The sequence below is a fragment of the Chiloscyllium plagiosum genome, chromosome 15 (assembly GCF_004010195.1).
Source record: "Chiloscyllium plagiosum isolate BGI_BamShark_2017 chromosome 15, ASM401019v2, whole genome shotgun sequence".
NCBI classification, from domain to species: domain Eukaryota; kingdom Metazoa; phylum Chordata; class Chondrichthyes; order Orectolobiformes; family Hemiscylliidae; genus Chiloscyllium; species Chiloscyllium plagiosum.
In genome coordinates this window covers 56,121,248-56,146,049 of record NC_057724.1, presented here as the reverse complement: position 1 = coordinate 56,146,049, position 24,802 = coordinate 56,121,248, and the positions used below count along the sequence as shown (strand labels likewise).

The 24,802-nt window shown below is 40.3% G+C and overlaps 1 protein-coding gene across 1 annotated transcript in view; it reads left to right on the top strand.

Annotated features, from left to right (window-relative positions):
- alg13 (ALG13 UDP-N-acetylglucosaminyltransferase subunit) overlaps nucleotides 1-24,802 on the top strand; it is an 80,952-nt gene that overhangs the window by 44,771 nt on the left and 11,379 nt on the right. The window contains exons 20-27 of the mRNA XM_043705310.1: nucleotides 3,861-3,984; nucleotides 4,372-4,407; nucleotides 5,789-5,844; nucleotides 8,905-8,982; nucleotides 10,043-10,208; nucleotides 20,529-20,627; nucleotides 20,714-20,754; nucleotides 22,920-23,094. Of these exons, the coding sequence (XP_043561245.1) occupies nucleotides 3,861-3,984; nucleotides 4,372-4,407; nucleotides 5,789-5,844; nucleotides 8,905-8,982; nucleotides 10,043-10,208; nucleotides 20,529-20,627; nucleotides 20,714-20,754; nucleotides 22,920-23,094 (775 nt within the window). The remainder of the gene's footprint in view (nucleotides 1-3,860; nucleotides 3,985-4,371; nucleotides 4,408-5,788; nucleotides 5,845-8,904; nucleotides 8,983-10,042; nucleotides 10,209-20,528; nucleotides 20,628-20,713; nucleotides 20,755-22,919; nucleotides 23,095-24,802) is intronic.

The following is a 24,802-nucleotide window of genomic DNA, read 5'->3' as shown; positions in this document are numbered from 1 at the left end:
GAATCATGCTGAGCACAAAGGAAATTTGTTGGAGGGCAGTCATCCCTGTCAAAGGACATCGCTGCAGGAGTACAACACTTCCGACTGTTACATCAATGACCTTCAATCGAACATAAGGCCAAAGTGATCATGTTTAAAGATGACTGATCATCCAATGTTTAGTACCAAACACTAGTCCTCAGATGAGTAGACTTTGCTGGCATGCAGCAAAATGTGAACAGCATTCCGACTTGGACAATTAAGTAACAAACAACATTGGTGCTATCCAAATGCCAGATTGTGGAAAACTCCAATAAAAAAAATCTGGCCATCTCTCCTTGATTTTCAATAAGTATTGTTGTTGCAGAATCCCCATTACCAACATCCTGGGTGTTACAAACTGTTGGAGAGAGTAATAAATTTTCAGGAGACAGCAGAGTTCAAGGCGTGTAACTTATTCATGCATCTACCAGTACAATGCAGGGAGAGGCCAAAAACTATCCTGAATCTGGCCTTGACATGAGGGTCAATTACCCCCTTTAATCATCATTTGGAAGAAAGTCAATGGCCCTCTAATTTTAAATACAAGTAAATTGTCTCATACTTTTTCTTGTAACATTAACAGGGTGGCACATACTTCCTCCCTGTGTACACTATTGGTTAATTAGTACTGGTTTGTTTAACTATGATTGGGTTTCCAGTACATCAAAGTAATCACTTGTTGCCGTGATCTGAATAGGCTCTTTTTGGCATGATAGAAACTGAGCTCTCTATGACTACCAATGACCTTTGTATATCTCAACTAGGACCATAATGAGAAGGCCCTTGTAATTTTTAAACTTTCCTAATTTTCTAGTTTTTAAGCGCTCTCAATAAGATATTTTGATATCTATATCTATGATCTTGAATTTTAACACTGCTGCCTCTCAGCGCCAGGGACCCGGGTTCGATTTCCATCTCTCTCTGTGGAGTTTGCACGTTCTCGTCTGTGTGGGTTTCCTCCCACAATCCAAAGATGTGCAGCTTAGGTGAATTGGCCATGCTAAATTGCCCATAGTGTTAGGTACATTAGTCAGGGATAAATGGGTCTGGGTGGTTGCTCTTCAGAGGGTCAGTGTGGACTTGTTGGGCCGAAGGGCCTGTTTCCACACTTTAGGGAATCTAATCTTAATTAAAACTTGTATCCTAACTGATTAGAAAAAAATTGTGAAACATCTAATTGGTGGGAAACGTTCTTCCCTTTAGGATAGGGAAAAATTGCACATTCCTTGAGAAATTCCTGATGAAGGGCGTTTGCCCGAAATGTCGATTCTCCTGCTCCTTGGATGCTGCCCGACCTGCTGTGCTTTTCCAGCATGCCACAGTCGACAAAGAATGTTCACATTCAATCTTGAACCGGCAACTATTGTTTTAAGTGCTGAGAACACAAGCCTCTTCCACACACTTCAATTTTTGATAAACATGTACTGCAAGCTTGTTGGGACTGTTGGTTTTTTTTTTTTGCTGTTCTTCCATGGGCAGCCCTAACACCATTATCAGGGCATTAACTGGAGCAGCAGCATAAATACTGTGACTCCAAGGGCTGTGGTCACAAACTGGAATTCTGCAGTAATTAACTCACCAATTCATTCCTCAAAGCCTGTTCACCACCAGTATGAACCAAGTGAGAATTGTGATGGAATGCTGTCTACTTGGAATTGAAGTCATCAGTTCAGCACTTCAATTGGTTTGATGACATCCACTACAAAGTAACTCTGTTTAGCACCTGATTTGCCATCTGAAGGCACTTACGTCATATGTTGCTGGTATGTAGTGGCAGCAATGTGCATCATTTTCAGCAACTTAGCAAGACTACTTTGATAGTACTCTACAAGCCCCTTAACCCCTCACTCAAAAGGGAAAAATGCAGGGGACACCACCATCTCTGAAGTCATCGAACTGATGCAGAAGTTCCACATCACCTGGAATTAAATAGTCATTTCTTAATTGCTTGTTCAAAATCTTGGAATTCTCTCCGCAATGAAGTGAGACAGTTCAAGTGTGGATTACCATTTCAAGGTTAGAAAGAGATGAAGTGCTGACCTTCCTGTGATTTAAAATTGAATAAAACAAGGTGCGCTTTGCTATCTCTACTTTGTATATTTTCTGAAATATACATTCTTGAATCTAGCTGTAAGTGTCTTTCCAAATTGCTCTGCACACAAGCTTTTACACCCCTAAGTTTGTGAACTTAAGAATCATGTCTAAATCGGGTACAACTTTCTTAAATTTCCATATGGTTGACGGTGCATTTATTAAACCCATTTGATTCAAGTGCACTGTCAACACTAGAATTGTTAATAAACTTAGGCTCCATTCGACTGGATCTTGTAAATAGTATACACTCTAGGCACCACTATTGGCCAGGGTACCAGTGAAGCAAACTGTTTTAAGTGGATGATGTTGAGCTGCAGTTATGTTGCCCAGTAATTTAAATGGAAAAGTGGTTACACTTGGAGATGGTTATGGACTGACACTTTGGGTTTCAACTGATGTGAAAACTAATGTTATCCATGTTTGTCACATTCCGGTACTGGCATTGCTGATTTGCACAAAGATCCCTGCTCCTCAGCGTATGGTATGAAGGTCATTAATGAAGCATCTGAAGAGATTGTTTAAACTTGGCACTTTTCTCAGGGGTTGATTTTGGAGATGCTGGTGTTGGACTGGGGCGTACAAAGGTTAAAAACCACAACACCAGGTTCTAGTCCAACAGGTTTAATTGGAAGCACTAGCTTTTGTACACTAAGATACTTAGCACTAAGATACTTTTCTCCTCCACAACCACCTGATGAAGGAGCAGCACTCCACCAGCTAGAGCTTCCAATTAAACCTGTTGGACTATAACCTGGTGATGTGATTTTTAACTCTGGCTGTAACTCTTCCTTTCTGTCAAGTACAACTGTTAGTGGAGGATCATTCCTCTAGTTCCAAATGACTTTGAAATTTAGTAGTGCTTCTTGATGTCTCCCTCAGTCAAATGCTGCCTAGAAATTAAGGGCTGAAACTCTGTTGTCCCCTGGAATTCAGTTTTTGTCCTTGTTTGAGTCAAGGCTGGAACAATATCTGAAGCTAAGTTGTTCTGGCTCAGTTCAAGCTGTGACCATTTGCAAACAGTTGCTCTCATAGTGCTCTTAACAGCACCTTCAATTGTTTGAGAGCAAGTAGATGAGGTGGTAGTTGGCTGGAATGGATTTGTTCTGGTTATTGTCAACAAGGCTTACTTGGGATGTTTTCCACTTTAAGCAGATTTCAATATTGCAGTTCTAGACTATTTAACGTTCAATGTTTTATAGTTTGTGGCACAGAATAGGCAGTCCCCAATTTGACCATGTGACTTACAGCCATTCGTTCTTATGAGCAAGATCCCATATCACTTAATTCTAAGGATCTGACTTGTGAACACTTGCGAACAACAGTTTAGTATTGTACTGTGCTGTGTTCCAACTTGCATACAAATTGACTTACTCAAATGGAACCTATTTGTAACCCAGGAACTTCCTGTTTGCATAAAATATAAATTGGCTGTCCTTCACTTGTATGATAGTACTTCAGTGCAATTCAGAGGCATGTGCAGAAAGGGAGACCGCTTTCAGGAGAGCACAAGATTTCCATAACTTTGCAGAACTTGGGTTGCTGTACTGGAACTTTTCTCTGCAATTACCACTGTTTAGTTTTTAATATTGTACAAGATGAGACTAATTTCTAGCTATGTTATGGGATTTAGCTTGCTTGGTTTTGACTTCATTGAACATCAAACATTTTCATAAATTTCATTCAGAAATGATTCATCCAAGGCTGGAGATCACCAAACTAATTGCCCTTGTATTTCCCGTTTTCAGAATCAATCTTCTCCTCCAACTTTACAAGCTCCATCTGGGTACTGGGTAACTAGAAGGGGAAGCCCAGTCTCTGTTGCTAAGCAAGTCAATTCCTCAGAAGATACTGATGAGCCAAGTGATGGTGGTGAGTAGAAATGTATGATAGGTGCAATTAGATTGATGCAAATTCTCCATCTTTATTTACAAACACTCATGCATGGTATTCTAAATCTGGTTTCAATGTTGCTAGTTGGGATAAAGAGGGCGTGGTGCCTTTATGGACTTTACTATGGCATGCAATTGGCAGATGGTTTCCTGCATAAACTAGATTCCCGAGATTCAATTCTGAATTGGGTATCTCAAAACAGAATTATTTTTATAGGTTACTTCGAGAATTTCATTTCATATACCAGATTAAGTTAGTAACTGAGAAATAGATTTTCATTTTATCATTGCTTCTCTTTAGTATGCACTTTCTTAAGCTTTACTTAAATTTAGCTGCTGAATATTTGACACCTATTTCTTTTCTCAGGAGACTATCATGAAGACTTTATTTATGCAGCATCAGGTTGGTATGATACATACTTTGACAGTTTGTAGTGAAGTTAAGTAGTGAAATTTCCATTCTTTTAAAAGCAAATCTTGTGACTTCATGGTATAAGCTTCTACAAAAAATTAAATTGTGCTGAGTTTTATTCTCCTAGATAGAGGCATTGTTGAGCAGGCCACATTTGTTCATCCTTTATTCAGATTTTATGATGCTCATTGTGCTCCTCTAAATTTAATTTGGGAATTCCAGGATATTTACTGGCAAGATTTGTGCAGGTCAGGATAATTTGTGATTTTTGAGAGATATCGAGCTGCTGATTCTAAGATCGAAACCAAAATTTTCTTAGCAGAGAATGGAGAGAGAGGTGTTATTGATGTAAGGTTGACTCTTTGCATATGTAGATATGTAGCCCCACTGTAGCTGTGTCATCTGGGTGACTGAGATGACTAGAACAACTGTCATGTGAACAGTTCAGTTCAGATGTTGGCACTTTTCACAATATTTGAATCTTTGTATACTGTGGAATTGTTTTAATAAGTCAATAAACTATGCATTGCAGAATGTGAAGTCTTTGTTTTTCATGTGGCTGAATGCTCTAGTTCATTTAGTGATCTCACCCCTCCACTTGCCCATTCTTCCAGAAATAGTTGTATATTTTGAAGGTCTAAAATTGAAAGCCAAATGGTATTTAAAAATGTATTGAGCAATAATCACAAGTCAATTTGTCCGCTTACATCTGTTTTAACAATGTACAAATTTGTGATCTCTTTTCAAAAGTTCATTTTAAATCTTGACATTTTCCTGTGCTGTTTAATGATGGCTTCTGTTGAACTCATGCTAGGAATGTTGTAAAATGAAGCAAGATCACTTTAAATAATGTCTGTTCCTGGAGTTCTAAATTAGTTTAATCGAACTAATTGCTTGATCTGAGATCGAGATATTTTGAAATTGTTTAAAAAGCTTTCTGCAGTTGAAATTAGCATCTGCCTAATAGCTGCAATAATTTATGCATTTGCATCAGGATAAGAAATTTAAAAGGAATCTGAATTCCTACTTTCACTGGAAAGCTGAAATTTTTGCCAGCTTGGATTCTGCATTAAGAGCAAATTGTATGTTTTCCCTATTGGTTCCTGGATGCAAAATTCCTTTTGTCTCATAGTTGCAATTGCTTTAATTTAGCAAGTGCAGGATGTTCAATAATTTTCTGGATATGCTTAATGTCTAATATATTGTAAGAAGGTATTCCAAACCAAGTTTATTCATTCTAACCTGTATTTATTTGTACAGGAATTTAAAGTATTCATTATGTTGAAGGCAAAGTTGTCAAATGTTCCTTGCTTATTCTAAATATATTTAATTCTTTGCTTCCCATGTGTATCCAACTTCAACTCATTTACAGATTCAGGATATTCCGATCCAATGGTGTATAGTACAACAGAATCGACAGCTAATCTTGTAAGTGTGCTTCAATTAATGACTTTTGTAACTTTTTTACCTGAGCTTTTGAACATTAAACTAAACTTGAACATCAATTAAATTTCCAAGTTAATTACAAAATAGAACAAGGATCATTTGCTTTATGCTTGAGTTTCAGTTTTGGGGGTGATACGTTTTGAATTTTAAGTTATGGTTTTTATTATTTCACATTCAAATTTACTTTTATCTCCTTGTATATAAATGTCCTCATTAACATACTGATTGCTGTTTGTGTAATGCAATTTCCTTTTCGACTGGCCTAGAAATATTTTTCCACAAGTAGTATATTATGCCCTTGCGAACCACCAGTCAGATGAAAACTTTCCACCATGTTAAGACTTGCAAAATGGGGACTCATATTGGAAGCCATTTACCAAGTTGTGATTGAGAGGTGGGTTTTAGGAGCAAAAATAAAGATGAAGCATCCTATTTAAATAATAGATTCTATATAAAGGAGAATACCAAAGATCTTTTAGTGATTGTACATTATTACAGAAATGCATGTTGTGAAGGCTACTTTTAAGAAAAAATAACCATGGGGGAGGGGTTTTCTTGACAACACTCACTCACCCACTGTTTATCTAGATTCCTTGGAGCAAAAATACTATAGAGCCTTCATGAGCATTGAAATGAACAATTCCTAGCATTCTCAACCCTTTGGAATTTCTCCATATCTCTATCCTAAGTAGGCAACTACTTTATCCTTGGGCTGTTCTAGACGACTCTACCTCTGTGCTCCCAATGAGGTCCCTTCAGAAACTTGTATATTTCAGTGAGAGCACCTCTCTCTTCTGCAGAGTTTAGGCACAATTTACTCAGCCTCTCGTCGTAGGGCAACTCTCTCAACTTGAGAAGCAATCCGCTGAACCTTTGATGTAATGCCTCCAATGTAAGTATAATTCTTTAAAGCTGGAGGTGTGCTGCGTAGTACTGCTATTGTGGTCTCGAGTCCTGTATAAATTGTCCCTATTTGTGCTTTAATCCCTTTGCATTAAAGGGCAGTGTTTGCTTTCCTAATTGTTCCTACCTGTACACTAACCTTGTGTTCTTTGAACAAGTGCAATGAAGTCACTCTTTTTAAGCATCAACACTCCAGTTTTAAACAAATAAATAATGAAATTGCTGGAGAAATTAAGCTGGCCTGGCAGCACTTGTAGAGAGAGAACAGAATGTTTTAAGTCCAGTGACCCTTCAGAGATAGCAGCTAGGAAAAGGTGGCATTTACAGAGGAACCACCTATTAGTCAAATATCAGGTTATGCAGCAAGATTGCAAGGTCCTGCTGCTCTGCCAAACTCTTATTCGGCATTCTATTTAACCAAATGAAACATTGCTTGCCCGTGTCCTTCAGATAATTGAGGTTGTTCTGTATATTTGGGGGGAGGGGAGGGGAGGAGAGGGTGAAATGAATGAGCTGATAAATAGGAACAACCTAGAGAGTGGAAAAAAGATAGGTAAAAAGATTGATAGTAAGCCAAGGAGAAGTGAAGCTAGATGGGTCACAACAGGGCAATGAGTAGTTGAAAATCGGTTGTTAGAGGCACAGAACAAATTGAGTTGTTACATTTGTCCCATCCTATCCACATTGACTCTCCATAGGAGCAATTCACTCTTCATTAGTATGGCAAGGAAGAGCAATTCACTCTTCCTTGCCATCTCCCTTTGGCATTTCACCTTTTTAGATGGTATTCAAATAAAATTGTATTGCTTCATTGAACCTACCTCTGCACTCAGGCATATGTGGAATTTTTTTTGTCACCTCAACAATGTTTCTTCCAGTAACCTGAGATCTGTGCCCTTTTTATTTTCACCAGTGGGAAGTGTTGTCTACTTATTCAGCTGCCCCATGAATTTTGAATACCTCTACCAAATCTCTCAACCCTTTGACACTTTTTCCAAAGAAAACAACTCTTCCAATCTATATAGCCAATGTTAAACATCTTTAAGTATAGGGAAGAAGTAAATCATTTCCAATTTGCCTTACATTTAATATCCAAAATATTGTTTTCCCTATTCCCATACAGTTTAAAATAGTCTTTTATCTTAATTTCAAGTCCTATTAATGTTTGAATCGCATCGCACTTATCCACACCAGATTGTCTCAAAAATAACTTTTTCCAAAAGCTTAGTTACTGCAGATGCAGTAATTCATTGGTGTTGTACTCTTTGAACTTGGTTTCAAAATACTCAAGCTGCTGCATTTCCAGTTCACCACAGTACAAACTTGGTTGTAATTTACTTTAATGTGTACACTTGTCACCCAAATTTGTGGAATTAGATCTTCACACCGTACAGAAGATGCCCTTTAGCCCATCGTCTTACTGTCAAAAACACTAATCTGCGCTAGCCCCACTTTAAATTAGATTACCTACAGTGTGGAAACAGGTCCTTCGGCCCAACAAGTCCACACCGACCCACCGAAGCAAAACCCAGCCAGACCTATTCCCTTACATTTACCCCTTCACCTAACACTACAGGCAATTTTAGTATGGCCAATCCACCTAATAGGCATATCTGTGGACTGTGGGAGGAAACCGGAGCACCCAGAGAAAGCCCGCACAGACTGGGAGAATGTGCAAACTCCACACAGTCACCCAAAGCTGGAATCGAGCTTGGGTCCCTGGTGCTGAGGGGCTGCAGTGCTAACCACTGAGCCACCGTGCCATCCCTTGCCAGCACTAGGCCCACAACCTTAAATATTATGACATTTCCAGTGCTCATTCAAATATCCTGATGTTACCTTTGTCTCAATTACCCTCCTACGCAGTAATTCCACCACCCTACCTCAAAATTCATCCAAATTTATTAGGCATGGCCTCTCTGACAAAGCCATGCTAACTACCCTGATCAAACCTTGCCTGTCCAAATGGAGATCCATTTTCTTCAGATTTTTCTAAATGTTTCATTCAATTCAGTTGGCTTTTTAAAATGAGCACAATTTAGAATTAGATTGATCTGCTGTAATCAGATCCTTAATCTGGGGCAGCTATTCCAATGTATGGAGTAATGGACAAAAAACTGATCACTGTTTATCTTGTAGTCTATTCAGGAAGGATGTTCTGCTGTGGAGTCACCCCAGGAGGGCCAGGTTGCTGCACACTTCAGTTATTCGCAGCAGGTATGTCCCAGAAGAAAGTAATCGGTCTAGTCCCTTTCAATCTGCCGTTAAATAAGGATGAATGCATTGATTTTGTTAACTAAATACAATTTAAGTTGCATTTCATACTGTTATTGGATGCACAAATCTCTTGGCATTTAATCTTTTTGGGAAATATATTTGCTGTACAGGTCATAAATGGATATAATTTGACCATTGAGACATTTCCTGCCATAGCTGGAAAAATTCCAATATTTTTGCTCCTGGTCGCACAAGATTATTGTGGGGTCTGAATGACAGGACCCCTTATTTTGGTTGTTAACCTGATCTGATGTGCACTGTTCCCTAAATGAAAGTGAAATCTATTCCATTGGTATTAAGTGCATTGTTTTTAATTATTTGCTCACTATCTGTGGATGGTAAAGTCATTACTTACTATTTGAATCTAATTGACTTGGAGAAGGTGGTGGTGAGCTGGGTTCTTGAAATGCTGCACTCAGTATGTAGGTACATTGCTTGTACTATTGTTTTAAGGAGGGAGTGACAGGATAATTGATTTTCCCATGATGTTCTACCTTTGTGTAGTAAAAGTTGTGGGTTTGGCAGAATCTGCCACAGGCATCTTGGTGAGTTGCTGCAGTAATGGTGCGCACAGCTACTATAGTGTATTGGTACTGGAGGGACTGAATGCTTTAAAGTAGTGCAAGGGGTGCCAGTTAAGCTGGTTGAGGATGGTGTTGAACCTGCACTCAACCAGGCAAATGGGAACACTTTATCACACTTCCGTTTTGTGCCTTATAGATGGAAATATTTAGGGAATCGGGAGGTGCAGTAACTTTAGCCTTTGACTTATCCCATGGCCATGGCATTTGTGACTGAATCTGTTAAGTTTCTGTGACCTCCAGAATGTTGAGGAATTTGATCCCATTGGGGATGACAGCCTGACAGTTTTCTAGCATGGAATTGGGGGTTCTCTGTGTAGTTCTTAAAAACACTCAGCTGTAAACTCTTCATATTCAGAATTAAGCAGGATGTTTGCTTTTAAGATTTACTATGTATACTTGTTCCTCATTACTTCTAGATGGTAAATTCATCAGTGGCACCCACATCCAGCTGTTCAGCCCCTGTTGCAGGTTTTTCCTCTAGCTCGACAGAAGCAAGCCAAACGTCAGTCACTTATACAACGGTGCCATCGCAGACAGTTGTATCACCTGTTCTTGTACCTGCTCATCCTGTTGGACGTCCAGGTATTTAATCCAAAATTGATGCATCTGAAGTTTTAATGCTTTAAATTTTTAGTCTGAGTTTCCTGGCTGTTTTCGTGTTCGCGAGGGTGTCAACATAAAATTTTGTTTATTTCACAAGTCATTACTAATCATAGATTTTGTGGTGTAACAAGAATTTCAATAGAAATTGATTGACAATAACAAATATCACTTGGCTGTTGAACATGAAAGCCTTTGTTTTTTGTATTCCATTCATGATGCAAAAACTGGGATCTTTTATTGCAGAATGTGTTTTTAATGGTGAGGGAATAAGGGGGCAGACAAGGAAAAATCCCTAGTATAAGCAGTCCCCAGCATTTAAACCATTCTTGTTTAAACATGCCCAGATCTTTTTCAATATGATTTCAGTTACATCGCACTTTGAGCTTTTGCAATAAGTTATGTTCCATGAACTTGTACTCCACAACCACCTGATGAAGGAGCAGTGCTCTGAAAGCTAGTGCTTCCAAATAAACCTGTTGGGACATAACCTGGTTTTGTGGGATTTTTAACATCATTCGTTTAGATCATGATATGGTGTTGGTTAGATCAGTTGGCTGGATGACTGTCTTGCAATACAGAATGATGTCAACAGCATGGCTTCGATTCCCAAAGTGGCTGGAGTCAATCGTGAAGGACTCACCTTGGTGCCTGTCCTGAGTTTACTGAGGTGTGGTGACTTTCCAGTTAAACCACCACCTGTTATCTCACTGACAGCAACCCAGCAATAGTCTAGAAGTATGGCAACTGATCTGCACCTCATCTGTTTATTTGTCTTTACTCCATGTGCCTTGATACCATTGCCTACAAAACTTATAAAACTTGCTAATGAAAGACAACCCACCATATACCTTCTTAATGACCCTATCAATTTGGGTGGCAGCTTTGTGGTCTATGTCCATAAATCCTTGAAGGTCCCTCCGTTCCTCCATACTCTCAAGAATCCTGCCTTTAACTCCTAATCTGCATTTAAACTTGACCTTCCAAAATGAATCACTTTACACTTCTCCAGGTTGAATTCCATCTGCCACTTCTCACGATTCCACCAACCTTGGTGTCACCAGCAAACTTACTAACCCACCCTTCACTTCCTCATCCAAGTCATTTATAAAAATCACAAAGAGCAGAGGTACCAGAACAGATCCCTGCAGAACGTCACTGGTCATCGAGCTCTAGGCTGAATCCTTTCCATTTACTACCACTCTGATTTCTATGGGCAAGCCAATTCTGTATCCAGGCAGTAGATTTTCCCTGTATCCAATGCCGCCTCACTTTCTGAATGACCCTACCATGGGGAACATCAAATGCTTTGCTAAAAATCCATATCTACCACATCCACAGCTCTATCATTGTGTTTTGTAACATCCTCAAAAGAATTCAATAAGGCTTGAGGCATGATCTGCCAAGCTGTGTCTCTCTCTCTCTCTCTCTCTCTCTCTCTCTCAAGTTATGCTTTTCCAAATAGCATCCTCAAAAGAATTCAATAAGGCTTGAGGCATGATCTGCCAAGCTGTGTGTCTCTCTCTCTCAAGTTATGCTTTTCCAAATAGTCCCAAATCCTGTCTCTCAGAAACCTCTCCAATAATTTGGCCACCACTGATACAAGACTGGTCTGTAATTTCCAGGGTTATTCCTAATCCTTTTCTTGAACAAGGTAATAACATTTGCCACCCTCCAATCATCCAGTGGTAATTCACTGGACAATGAGGAAACAGATCCTTGCCAAAGGCAAAGCAATCTCTCCCTTGCTTCCCATAATAACTTTGGGTATATGTCATCTGGCCCAGGGGACTTATCTACTCACATTTTTCAAAATTTCCAACACCTCCTCATTGGCATCAGCCTGCTTCACACTGTCCTCAAATGACAAAGTCCCTCAATAGTGAATACTGAAGCAAAGTATTCATTTAAGGACCTCCCCTACCATCTTCAACTCCTAGTGCAGGGAACTTGTACCATTTCTGATCTGGCCATCCTCTTGTTCCTCGCAAGTGTAGAATGTGTTGGTTTTTTTATTCTACCTGCCAACGCTTTTTCATGCCCCCTTCTAGCTCTCCTAAGTCCATTATTCAGATCCTTCCTGGCTACCTTGTAACCCTTTAAATCACTCTGATCCTTGCTTTCTCAACCTTAAGTAAGCTTCCTTTTGACTAGATGTTCCCCTCTCTTGTCATCCAAAGTTCCTTCACCCTACCATCCCTCCTTTGCTTCAGTGGGACAAACCTATCCTGCCCCCTCAACAGTGCTCCCTAAACAACCTCCATGTCTGTTATGCATTTCTCTGAGAATATCTGCTCCCAATTTATGGTCCAGTTCCTGCCTATAAGCATTGAAATTCCCCCCTCCCCAATTAAATACTTCCCATACTGTCTGCTCCTCTCCCCCTCCATTACTATTGTAAAGGTCAGGGAGTTGTGATCACTGTCACAAAAATGCTCTCCCACTGAGATTTGACACCTGACCTGGTTTGTTACCAAGCACCAAATCCAGTATGTCCTCCCCTCTAGTTGGCCTACCTACATAGTCAGGAATCCTTCCTGGGCACCTGACAAAATCTACTCAATCCGAACAATTACAACCTCCTTAGTGCAAATAAATATTAGGGAAGTTGAAGTCACCCATGACGACAACCCTTTTACCACTACAGCTTTTCAAAATCTGTGCCTCAATCTGCTTCTGTGCCCCTGTTGCTATTGGGATTCTATAGAAAACTCCAAATCAAGTGACTGCTCCTTTCTGACTTCCACCCATACTGACTCAAACTAACACTCTCTCCTCGATGACCTCGCTTTCTGCGGCTGTTATATTATACCTGATTTAGCAGTGCCACTCCCCCACCTCTTTACCTATTTCTTTTGAAGCATCTAAACCCGGAATATTCAACAACCATTTTTGCCCATGATATCCAAGTCTCTATAATGCACAGCTTTAGCATGGATTTTATAGCAGAAACTTGAGGGGGACAAAAGTTGTAGAATCGGACAGTCAGCATGGGTTTACAAATAGGAAATCATGCTCGACAAATCTAGTGGAATTCTTCAAGGATATAGCTAGAAAATGTTGATTGGGGTAGCTAATGGATGTTTTATTTGGATTTGCCAAAGGTTTTTGACAAAGTCCCATTTAGATTAATGTGTAAAACTAAAGCACTTGGGATCAGGAGTAGTTAATTGAGAAAAAAATTGGTTAGGCATGAAACAGCGAATAAATGGGCTTTTTTGAAATGTGGGTAGTGACAAATGGGTGCTACAGGGTTCAGTACTCTGATCCCAGCTTTCAGTGTCTTAATGGTTTAGATGAGAGAACTGAATGTAATATCTCAATTTGCATACGACAAAGGTGGGTAGAAGAGCAAACTGAGGAGATTTGGTCAGGCTGAGTGGCTAAATGCATGGCAAATGCAATAACTTCTAAATTTTTTTAATTCCTCATGGGATGTGGGTGTTTCTGGCTAAGCCAGCATTTATTGCCCATTCCAAGTTGCCCAGATGGCAGTTAAGTGTCAACCACAGTGCTGTGGGTCTGGAGTCATTTGTGTGCCAGATCAGGTAAGGATGTAAAGAAAGCAAACTATATTTTGGTCTTCATTGCAAGAAGATTCAAGTATAACGATGAGGCTGTCTTGGTGCAGTTATACTGGGCGTTGGTGAGGCCACACCTGGAATATGTGCAGTCTTGGTCCCCTTATCTAAGGGAGGAAGTGCAGTGGAGGTTTACCAAATTGATTCCTAAATGGCAGGACTGAAGTATGAGGAAAGACTGAGTTGGTTAAGGTTCTATTCACTGTTTAGAAGAATGAGGGCAGATATTGTAGTAACCTATGGGCAGCTTACAAGACTAGACCAGTTGGATACAAAAAGGATGTTTCTGATCGGGGAGTCCATAACCAGGAGTCATAGCCTGAGGAGAGGTAATCCTTAAGATTGAGATGAGAATTTTTTTAATCCTCCGGTGGTGAACCAGTGGAATTCACTATCCAGGACCAGGATGAGGGCACAACATCCTCCTCAAGGAAGTCGTACATATGGCTCTTGTTTAGAGATATGACTAGGGTGGGATTAAGGTATTGAAATCTGGTTGATTAGCTATGGTCATATTGAGTGACAGAGCAGGCTTGGGTCACATGGTCTGCCCCCGCTCCTATCTTTGATTCTAAGTCCATTTAAATCTTTAAGCTGCGCTATAAACATACGGTAGTATTCATATGAGAGCATCAAGTTTTTCTAGTGCTTTCTGTTCTTCTGTTCCACCCCACGAAAAAATAACACTTGTGCCAGAAATGAATCAATCATGCATTAATATGTTCATGGAGGTCCATATGTCCAAATTGGCAACCAGTCTTGGACCACAAATTTGGCAACAAGGACCACGCATTTGACTGGGACAACACAACAATAATAAGACAAGCCAAATCGAGGATAGCCAGGGAACTTCTAGAAGCATGGCACTCATCCACTGACTCCATCAATAAACACGTTGACCTAAACCCAATATACTGACCACTGGAACTGGCAATTGGAAGCAGCAGGAACAAAACCAAATAAATTCCAGTTGACACAGTACAGCAGTGCTTCACAGGAAGCTCCACAGCACTAAAGATGTCACAAGAAACTGGCCGAAATGTCTGCAAACCAGTTTGGCAAATGTAGCCACAACAACTGGATGGTCCATCTGGTCGTCCTCCAGAGATCTCTAGTGTCACTGTTACCAGTCTTCAGCCAATTCGATTCACTCCACATGATATCAAGAAACGGGCACCAGATACTGCAAAGGCATTGAGGATTTGTGCTCCAGAACTACTTGTACCCTTAACCAAGCTGTTCCAGTGCAACTACAACACCGGCATCACCAAACTGTGTAAAATTGTCCGGCTACGACCTGTGCCTGCACAGCAAGATAAATTGAAGCTGGTTCAATTACTGCCCCATCAGACTAATCTTGATGATCAATAATATTGTCAGTGTCATCAACAGTGCTATCAAGAGCATCTACTCATTGATGCCCAGTTTGTGATCTGCTGTGATCACTCAGCTGTGATCTCACTGCAGGAGAAAGTGAGGTCTGCAGATGCTGGAGATCAAAGTTGAAACTTTATTGCTGGAACAGCACAGCAGGTCAGGCAGCATCCAGGGAACAGGAGATTCGACGTTTCGGGCACAGGCCGAAAGAAGGGCCTGTGCCCGAAACGTCGAATCTCCTGTTCCCTGGATGCTGCCTGACCTGCTGTGCTGTTCCAGCAATAAAGTTTCAACTGTGATCTCACTGCAACCTCGTTTCAAATTCTGTCCTCGTCTCACCAACCCATGTAACTTTTTCCTCTTTCTTTCAGGAAGGGAAAAGAATATCCTTGGAGACTTCTTGGGACCAATATGCCATTCTTGAAGACAAGTCAATCATGTAGAATGTTGGTGTATTGCTCTGTTCTGGCATATGTGGTTATGTTGCTAATATAGGTCTCTGAAGTCTTGCAGACATTGCAGGAAATAAAACCTTGATGTTTTCTCAATTCTTCGCTTAAAAGAACAAATGGTATTTACTAAATGGAGTGTATTTTTTTCAGAAATGTGATCAGCTGGGCAGTTTGTACATGGCAAACTTTCCTTCAATTTGGCTTGACTTTATCAGGGCTTCTACAAGTGAACCAGCTAGAAGAAAAGCCTCTTCAAAGTCTGGCATCATTCAAAACAGTACTTGAGGCACAGTGGTTAGCACTGCTGCCTCACAGCGCCAAGAGACCTGGGTTCAATTCCTGCCTCAGGCGACTGACTGTGGGAGTTTGCACATTCTCCCCGTGTCTGCGTGGGTTTCCTCCGGGTGCTCCGGTTTCCTCCCAGAGTCCAAAGATGTGCAGGTCAGATGAATTGGCCATGCTAAATTGCCCGCAGTGTTAGGTAAGGGGTAAAATGTAGGGGTATGGGTGGGTTGCGCTTGGGCGGGTCTGTGTGGACTTGTTGGGCCAACGGGCCTGTTTCCACACTGTAATGTAATCTAATCTACAGCAAAACAAGAGGTTATCACCAGTCATGTGATTTTAGAAAGCTCTGCTTTAAAAATTCCAGTGTTCTGTGAACTTTCAGGACTTTTTTTAAGGAGAAGGTATAAACATTCCAGGTATGTTCATAAAACTTAATTTAATTTTCCTCAGTCATTCAAAAGTAAATACTTTCAAGCAATATTAAAATATCATATGACACTTCGAAAATTTGAATTAGGTATTGTCAGTCACTTTTGTCTCGTAACAACAAGTATATGCATCAATTTTATAGGCTGGCATTTGGTCTTTCATCAGTCCTCATAACATTTCAAAGGATAATAAACCAACTATTAAACACATTTGAGGGGCTAGTTACTTGGGGACATAGTTATTTTAGCTTCAAATAAGTACATCCCTGATGACGAGCTGAAAGTGTTCCAAAACTTGGTGTGAAGACTGCAGAATCTGAAATGTTTTAAAATCCTGCTAAGTATTTGCATCATTGGCTAGCCAAAGATGAGTTGTCTTTTTCCAGAATAATGTTCAGCATTAAGATATGTGCCACATCTTTGGATCCAGTGAAATATCATAGAATATGCACAGCCAAGTAGCCAACCTCGCTGCATCTATCGCAAGGAGGGGTGTTCTGTTGCTTTGAATAGAAGGGTGAGACAAAGTATTCAAGTTTTTTATGAAAACAAATTAAGATGGCACAATGATTACACAATAGATCTGTCCAAAAAGGTCAAGCTAACATGTGATGCCACTCCATATGGTGTAGATGATGTGATCTCTTGTATGTTGGATAAGAAGAGACTTGTTTATATCTTAAGGTCCTGAAGGAATGTAAGACGATGAGTAAAATTATGCTCAGCATAAAGCATTGTTTTTAGGTTTTGGTCTAAAAATGATTTTACATAATAGGGGTTCTCTGATTTTATGAATGTCAAACTTATGAATGCTCGTACTTATGCACACAATCTCATACAGGGTATAATTCTAAAGATCTGATATAGGAATGTTTCCTGTACTTAATGACTATTGTGCTGCATTGTGTTTTGACTTGTGGATGGACCCTAACATAACTAATTCATAACCCAGGGACTCGTACAGTCATAATGAAAGCTGATAATCAACCATTGGTTGTTTTGAAACCAAATGCTCCAATACCCACTTTAGCAGCAGCTTGAATGCAGAGGTGGACTTTGACTTTTGTCTAAGTTCGTAGATGATGGAGTGATCATTGTAATGTTAATGCACTGCACTGTCTAGAATTACCATCTATATCTGACACAGAACCCAGCAGGGAGGATGCGCTTTCTTTCCACGTGTCGATGAGTTGTCAGTCTGATTACGTTAAGTAGAGCAAGTCATACAGGATGCTATGTTTTCAAGGATGTGCAATTGTATCTCACAGGTAACCAACACCGATATTAGATTTGGAAATTGAGCCATTTTTCTACCCCTAAGAACAGGTTGGCAGTTAGCAAATTTATGCAGCAAACCAGCTGTTATGGATTCTGGAAATGTACAGATCAGTTGTGAGATCTTCATAATTAGTACTTTGGGGTTTGGTTTGACAGTGTAGTGAGAAGCCATCTTTGGCCAGGTTGAGATAAGTACGTAAATAAGTGTATCTTGAGCTGTAGTAAAAATGAAACCCTGCCATCAGTACCTTTGCACCCATGTAAATGCTCAGTTCAAATGTAAGTTGATAATTGTGGAATATGAAAGGTGGTATCCTTCGATCAGAGCAGCAGAGTTCACAAACTGTTAAAGTTCTTATTAAATGTTCACTGCTAACTGGAAGAAATGTCAGGTGTCTTTGAATCATAAGCTGGCAATTTGTTTTATTATCTATCTCTCATTGTACTACAACTACTGGTAAAATGCCAGTTGAATTTATTTCTTTGACCGAAATGAGAATTGAATTATTGAAGCCACATATAGAAGTCAAAGTAACTAATCACAGGATAGAGTGGGAGAAAAGTCTCTAGCTGAATGAGAAGGTTAAAACTCTGGTGACCATTAGGAAGAGTGGCAGAAATGCAAACACATCCCTCAAATGTTTAGTCAAGATGTTTGGTAGTGGTAAAGTTTAAGGTTGTATAATATTTTACCTTCCGGGGTTCATAAAGGAAATTGGAAAGCATTAAATAAGTCTGCATTGGACTGTTGGGATAGGAGTAGAATGTTGATAGTTGCAATGGTGCTTGAAACCAGTTTGCTCAGATCCGAATTGAACAAACATGTCTAATGTAAAGGCAAATTCAGTGGATGGTCATAGACAGATTTTGTCGTTGTTAGAAAACCTAATCCTCGGGCCCAGATGGATCAAGGACTTTACCCAAGTACTGAATGTTTGAGTTAAGGAAGAAGGTATCCTCTTAGGAATTGGAAGCCAGTGATTCTGATTGATTGATTTGTAAAGAAATGTAAAATGATTATGGTATAAAAGATGTATGGAATTATGTTTTCTTAAGGTATTCACGGAATATAATAGCATCTTAAAGCAATTTGTGAATATATGTATATTACAGAATTATTCTGTTTTTGATGCACGTATGCTGAATAATGCTTTTGTTTGTCCTGGAAAGATTGCATTTGTATAACAGTTATTAAAACCAATGTTATTAAATACATATCCCTATTCTGTCATTGGAGCTTAGACAATTTGATCAGAAGTGAAAAACTACACAAGTCTCTTATCCTCCACTTTACACTCTCTAGGAAAACTGGGAGAGTAGTAATTTGGTGTAGTTTTAGATGACCGACGTAACAGATCAGCTACAGAGATTGCTGCAAGATAGATGAACATGATAAACAATTTCTTGTAGCTACAAACTGCAGCAGTGCATATCTCTTTAGATTGGTTTCAGGGAGTAAATATGCTCCATGTGCAGTTTTCCAAAGCTAAAGTAACTTGCATATGAAAAGATTTTGTCAAATGCAACTGGACAATCTTTCTTTGCTTGCAATGCCTCTTTTTGTGATGGGGAAACAAATCTAGCACTTTAGTACCTCCTGCACTATTTTTAAACTCCAGTAGATGGTACTCTTTTCATTTTTCAGAAAGATGGCAGAAGCCACAGTTGCATGCGTTCTGAATTTGAATGAGTTCAGTCTTTTTGTTAAATTTTTAATACCCAAGATGGTGGTTGAAGGCTGTACAAAATGGCAAACTATTAGAATTGACTGTAGCAAGAACCACCGAATCATTTGCCTCCGTATAGTGAGGTGGTGCTTATTTTGCTATTTAATTGAACACTTTCTCCTTTAGCTTTTGTAAACCAGCTAGGTACGTGCTGTTAGAGTCTATAACCTAGTGACCGGTCAAGGGAAGGAAAAGCACCAGCCTTTCCTGTCCAGCATTACCTTTTATACCTCGCTCTCACATCTTTTAATGGTGCTGAGGGGCTAATTCAGTTTTGCATAAAGTATCTGTGAATCAACTGTGTTCTTGCCTCCGTATGATTGAGACATGATCAGTGCAAAATGCATATTTTTGAAAAAGTAGACAAGTAGGATTGTTCCAGGGATGTTTCTTGGTGATTGTGCCTTTTTTTTTTTTAAAAAAAACCCGTTATTAGTTCAGGATGGATTTTTTTTTTAAATGTTACTTTTCTATCCACTTTTTTCAATACCTTAAACTCAGGCACTCAAACATCTGAGCAAATAGAGGCATTTGAAATGGAGATGTGAACATGTACTCTAAAGTTTTGCAGACAGAGATGAATGAAGAGATGCAGGAAATTGCAGGAGCAAAAAGAAAATGCCTGTTTTGGCCATTTGATCAAGCTGAAAAGCTATGTCTTTAAGCAAATACAGTGAATGCTGGTATAAAGGTCAATTACCACCGTTTTTAGTTCAATCTGGGTTCCAGTACAACCTCTGCTCATCTGAAATTTATTTCCCCCCCTCTCCCCCCCCCCCCCCCACCCCAGCAATCACACTTAATCTCAGTGCTGATCAATTTAGCATCATCAACGGAGTACTCTGAAGGAATTCTGTAGTATGGATAGCTACATTTTTATCCTTGAACACTTCTGGACACTTGCTCAGTTTTGTTTTCCTGCAAGTTGCATTAAGGAAAATAATGGTTACTATATTTTCTATTTGTCCACTCCTTTCTTCCTGTATCCGCTGTCCTGCTTCCAATATTTACTTATGCTATGCATTGTTATTTTCCTTTTCTGTCGAGTAAATGTCTTGACCTGTTTTCAGATCCGTTACCATCAGAGGTGTTAGTTTTCATTTATTATTTGGAAGATATGCTTGCTGTGAACATTTGGGAGGAGTGCTTTTAAAGTATGTGTTATTTCCACTAGGCCCTCCCCCTCCTGTCAGTGAAATGGGTGAAACAGTCAGTTCTCCCACGCCGCCGCCACCGTATTCCTGTGATCCCAATGGCAATGATCTTCCTCGAGGTGAGACCCTTTTTACTCTGAACAAAACCACAAATTCAGAAGTGTCCAGGTTTTAAGGTAATAATAAAACTCTTTGTCTCTTTTAGATAGAAAGGTGGTCCAGTATTACTTCAACCTTGGTTTGCAGGTGAGTTTAATAGGAATATAGAATTAGTATAGTTCTGTATGTCTGTCCTTCAAATAAGTCATCCAAAAGAGATTCTGCTGAACTTTGGGGCATCTTTTTAAGCACTTTGCTTCAATAACTTATTTTTAAATTATGGCCCATGACTTTTACACAGCTTTATCTTCAAGAGGTTTGCAGAGAACCTCATTAATGTGGTTGAAGCAGCATCTTAGCAGGACTTGTACACTTAATGGTAAGGTCCTAGAGAGTATTGCTGAACAAAGACCTTGGAGTGCAAGTTCATAGCTCCTTGCAAGTGGAGTTGCAGGTAGATAGGGTACTGAAGAAAGTGTTTGGTATGCTTTCCTTTATTGGTCAGAGTACTGAGTACAGGAGTTGGGAAGTCATATTGTAGCTGTACAAGACATTAGTTAGGTCACTGTTGGAATATTGTGTGCAATTCTTGTCTCCTTCCTATGGGAAAGATGCTGTGAAACTTGAAAGGGTTCAGAAAATATTTACAAGGATGTTGCTAGGGTTTGAGGATTTGAGCTATTGGGAGAGGTTGAATAGGCTATGGCTGTTTTCCCTGGAGCATCGGCGTTTGAGAGATGACCTTTATAGAGGTTTACATAATTGAGGGGCAGGGATAGGGTAAATAGGCAAAGTCTTTTCCCTGGGGTCAGGGAATCCAGAACTAGAGGGCATAGGTTTGGGGTGAGAGGGGAAAGATATAAAAGAGACCTACGGGGCAACTTTCTCACTGAGGGTGTATGTGTATAGAATGAGCTGCCAGAGGGAGTAGTGGAGGCTGGTGCAATTGCAACATTGTAAGAGGCATTTGGATGGATATATGAATAGGAAGGGTTTGGCAGGATATGGGCTGGGTGCTGGCTGGTGGGACAAGTTTGGGTTGGAATATCTGGTCGGCATGGATGGGTTGGACTGATGGGTTGGACCGAAGGGTCTGTTTCCATGCTGTACATCTGACTCTATGATATAAATGATTTGGGTGTAAACATAGAAGGTATAGTTAATACGTTTGCAGATGACACCAAAATAGGAGATGTAGTGGACAGCAAAGAACGTTACCTCAGTACAATGGGATCTTGATCAGATGGGCTGAGGAATGGCAGATGGAGTTTAATTTAGATAAATGTGAGGTGTACTTGTACACTTTATGGTAAGGTCTTGGAGTGTTGCGGAGAAAAGAGACCTTGGAGTGCAAGTTCATAATTCCTTGAAAGTAGAGTCACAGAACAATAGGATAGTGAAGGTGGCGTTTGGTATGCTTTCCTTTATTGGTCAGAGTATTGAGTATAGGAGTTGAGTGTTGCAGCTGTTAGGCCACTTTTGGAATATTGTGTGCAGTTCTGGTCGGAAGGAAGTTGTGAAACTTGAAAGGATCAGAAAAGATTTACAAGGATGTTGCCAGGTTTGGAGGATTTGAGCTATTGGGAGAAGCTGAATAGGCTGGGGCTGTTTTCTCTGGAGTGTTGGAGGCTGAGGGGTGACCTTATAGAGGTTTACAAAATTGAGGGGCAGGGATAGGGTAAATAGGCCAAGTATTTTCACTGGGGTTGGGGAGTCCAGAGCTAGAGGGCATAGGTATAAGGTGAGGGGAAAAATTTAAAAAGGGACCTAAGGGGTAACAACAACTGGCAGCTTAATCCATACACACACCACCCACTGTGTGAAAATGTAGTGGAGGCTGGTTCAATTAAAACATTTTAAAAGGCATCTGGATGGGTATATGAATAGGAAAGTTTTAGAGGGATATGGGCCTCTAAACCCATAGTGCTGGCAAATAGGATTACATTTAGTCAGGATATCTGGTCAGGTTGGATGAGTTGGACCAAAGGATCTGTTTCTGTGCTGTGTATCTGTTAGCTCTGACTTGTATTTTACAGCTGAGACCACTAGAATAATTTGAATAGGAGATTATTAATTTACGATGTGTTGTCTTTTTAGGAGACTAGCAAAAACACTCTTGAAACGTAATTGTAAAAGTATGCAGGATCCTTCCTAAATTTTTGAATTTGTTTCTACAACTGTTTTTGTATTCCTAAATGTTGGCTTAAAAGTTAACTTGCAACATTTGTAAAATGTTTATCAACTTTTAACATAGCAAGTTGGAAATCATTCTCTTCTGGTCAGTTTTGAGTGCATTTTTCTCTTGTTTCTAGTGTTGCCACCAAAACTATTGGCACTCAGTCTATATGCCACAGCAACAGCCAGTGGACATTTACCCAGTGTTCCCTGCCACTTCCCAGTTTATTGAACAGTCAACCATGCCACAACTGTATGGTGATAATGGGAGAAGTGATGACCTTCAGAGTTCCTCTGACACTATGTCTAATGGCAAGTTTATTTCATTTTTTAATATGGGAATCAATTTTTTGAAGTTTTGATCCATATTGGGAAGGGCAATTGTCCGAATCTTTTGCTTCTAAAGAGAATTAAGCACTCTGGTCAGTGTTAGCTTTGTGACATGTAGAATAAAACTCATTGTATCCTACCCAAGACTGTGTAAAGTCCCTAATACTAATTGGACTAGTTTTGCACTTTTTATCCATTTTCCATCTAAGAATCTGAGATTGACCATGTAACAGAGTTATGGATAGTTCTGCACTGCAGATTAGAATTGCTGAGGGAGACAGTGAATGCGTGACCAAAAGGCAGAGAAAGAATAGGAAGGTGGTGCAGGTATCCTGTGCGGTCATCTCCCTCCAAAACAGGTATACCGTTTTGGATACTGTTGGGGGAGATGGCTCACCAGGGGAGGGCAGCAGTTGCCAGCTTCATGGCACAGTGTTTAGAAGAGCGGGAAGAAGACTCGTAGGGCCATAATCATAGGGGATTCTATTGTAAGGGGATTAGATAGGCAGTTCTGTGGCTGAAAACAGGACTCCCGGATGGTCTGTTGCCTCCCAGGTGCTCGGGTCAGGGATGTCACCGATCGGCTGCAGAGAATTCTGAAAGCGGAGGGTGAACAGCCAGTTGTCGTGCATATAAGCACCAATGGTATGATGTAAGTTTTTAACAAAAAAACAAGATGAGGTCCTGAAAGCAGAATTCAGGGAGCTAGGAGGAGAATCTCAAAGGTAGTGATCTCAGGATTGCTATTAGTGCCACCTGCTCGCAGGGTAAAAATGAAAAAATAGGCAGGATGAACACGTGGCTTGAGGGATCATGTTGGAGGGAGGGGTTCAGATCTGTGGAACATTGAGACTGGTTCTGGGGAAGGTGGGACTGTTACAAATTGGATGGTCTACACCTGAACCAGACTGAAACTAATGTCCCTGGGGGAGTTTTCACTACTGCTGTTGGGGAGGTTTTAAACTAATGGGCTAGGAACCAGAAGAGAAGACTAGTAGACAATGAGGTGGAAACTAGAGACTGTAAGGATCATTAAGTTTACCAAGGGGAAGAGTAGGCAGAGAGCAGATGAATGCAAAAGAACTGGCAGTCTGAAGTGCATATACTTTAATGCAAGGAGTATAGTTGGTAAGGCAGATGAGCTTAGGGCTTGGATTGGCACCTGGGAGTATGAAGTTATTGTGGTCGCAGAGACTTGGTTGAAGGAAGGGCATGATTGGCAACTAAATGTTCCAGGATATAGATGCTTCAGACTGGACAGGTGGAAAGGAGTTGAATTGCTGGTCAGTTATGATATCATGAGGAGAAAGTGAGGTCTGCAGATGCTGGAGATCAGAGATGGAAATGTGTTGCTGGAAAAGCGCAGCAGGTCAGGCAGCATCTAGGGAACAGGAGAATCGACGTTTCGGGCATTAGCCCTTCAGGAATGAGGAAAGTTGGTCCAGCAGGCTAAGATAAAAGATAGGGAGGAGGGACTTGGGGGAGGGGCGTCGGCAATGTGATAGGTGGAAAGAGGTCAAGGTGAGGGTGATAGGTCAGACGGGGGTGGGGGCGGAGAGGTCGGGAAGAAGATTGCAGGTTAGGAAGGCGGTGCTGAATTCGATGGATTTGACTGAGACAAGGTGGGGGGAGGGGAAATGAGGAAACTGGTGAAACCCGAGTTCATCCCTTGTGGTTGGAGGATTCCTAG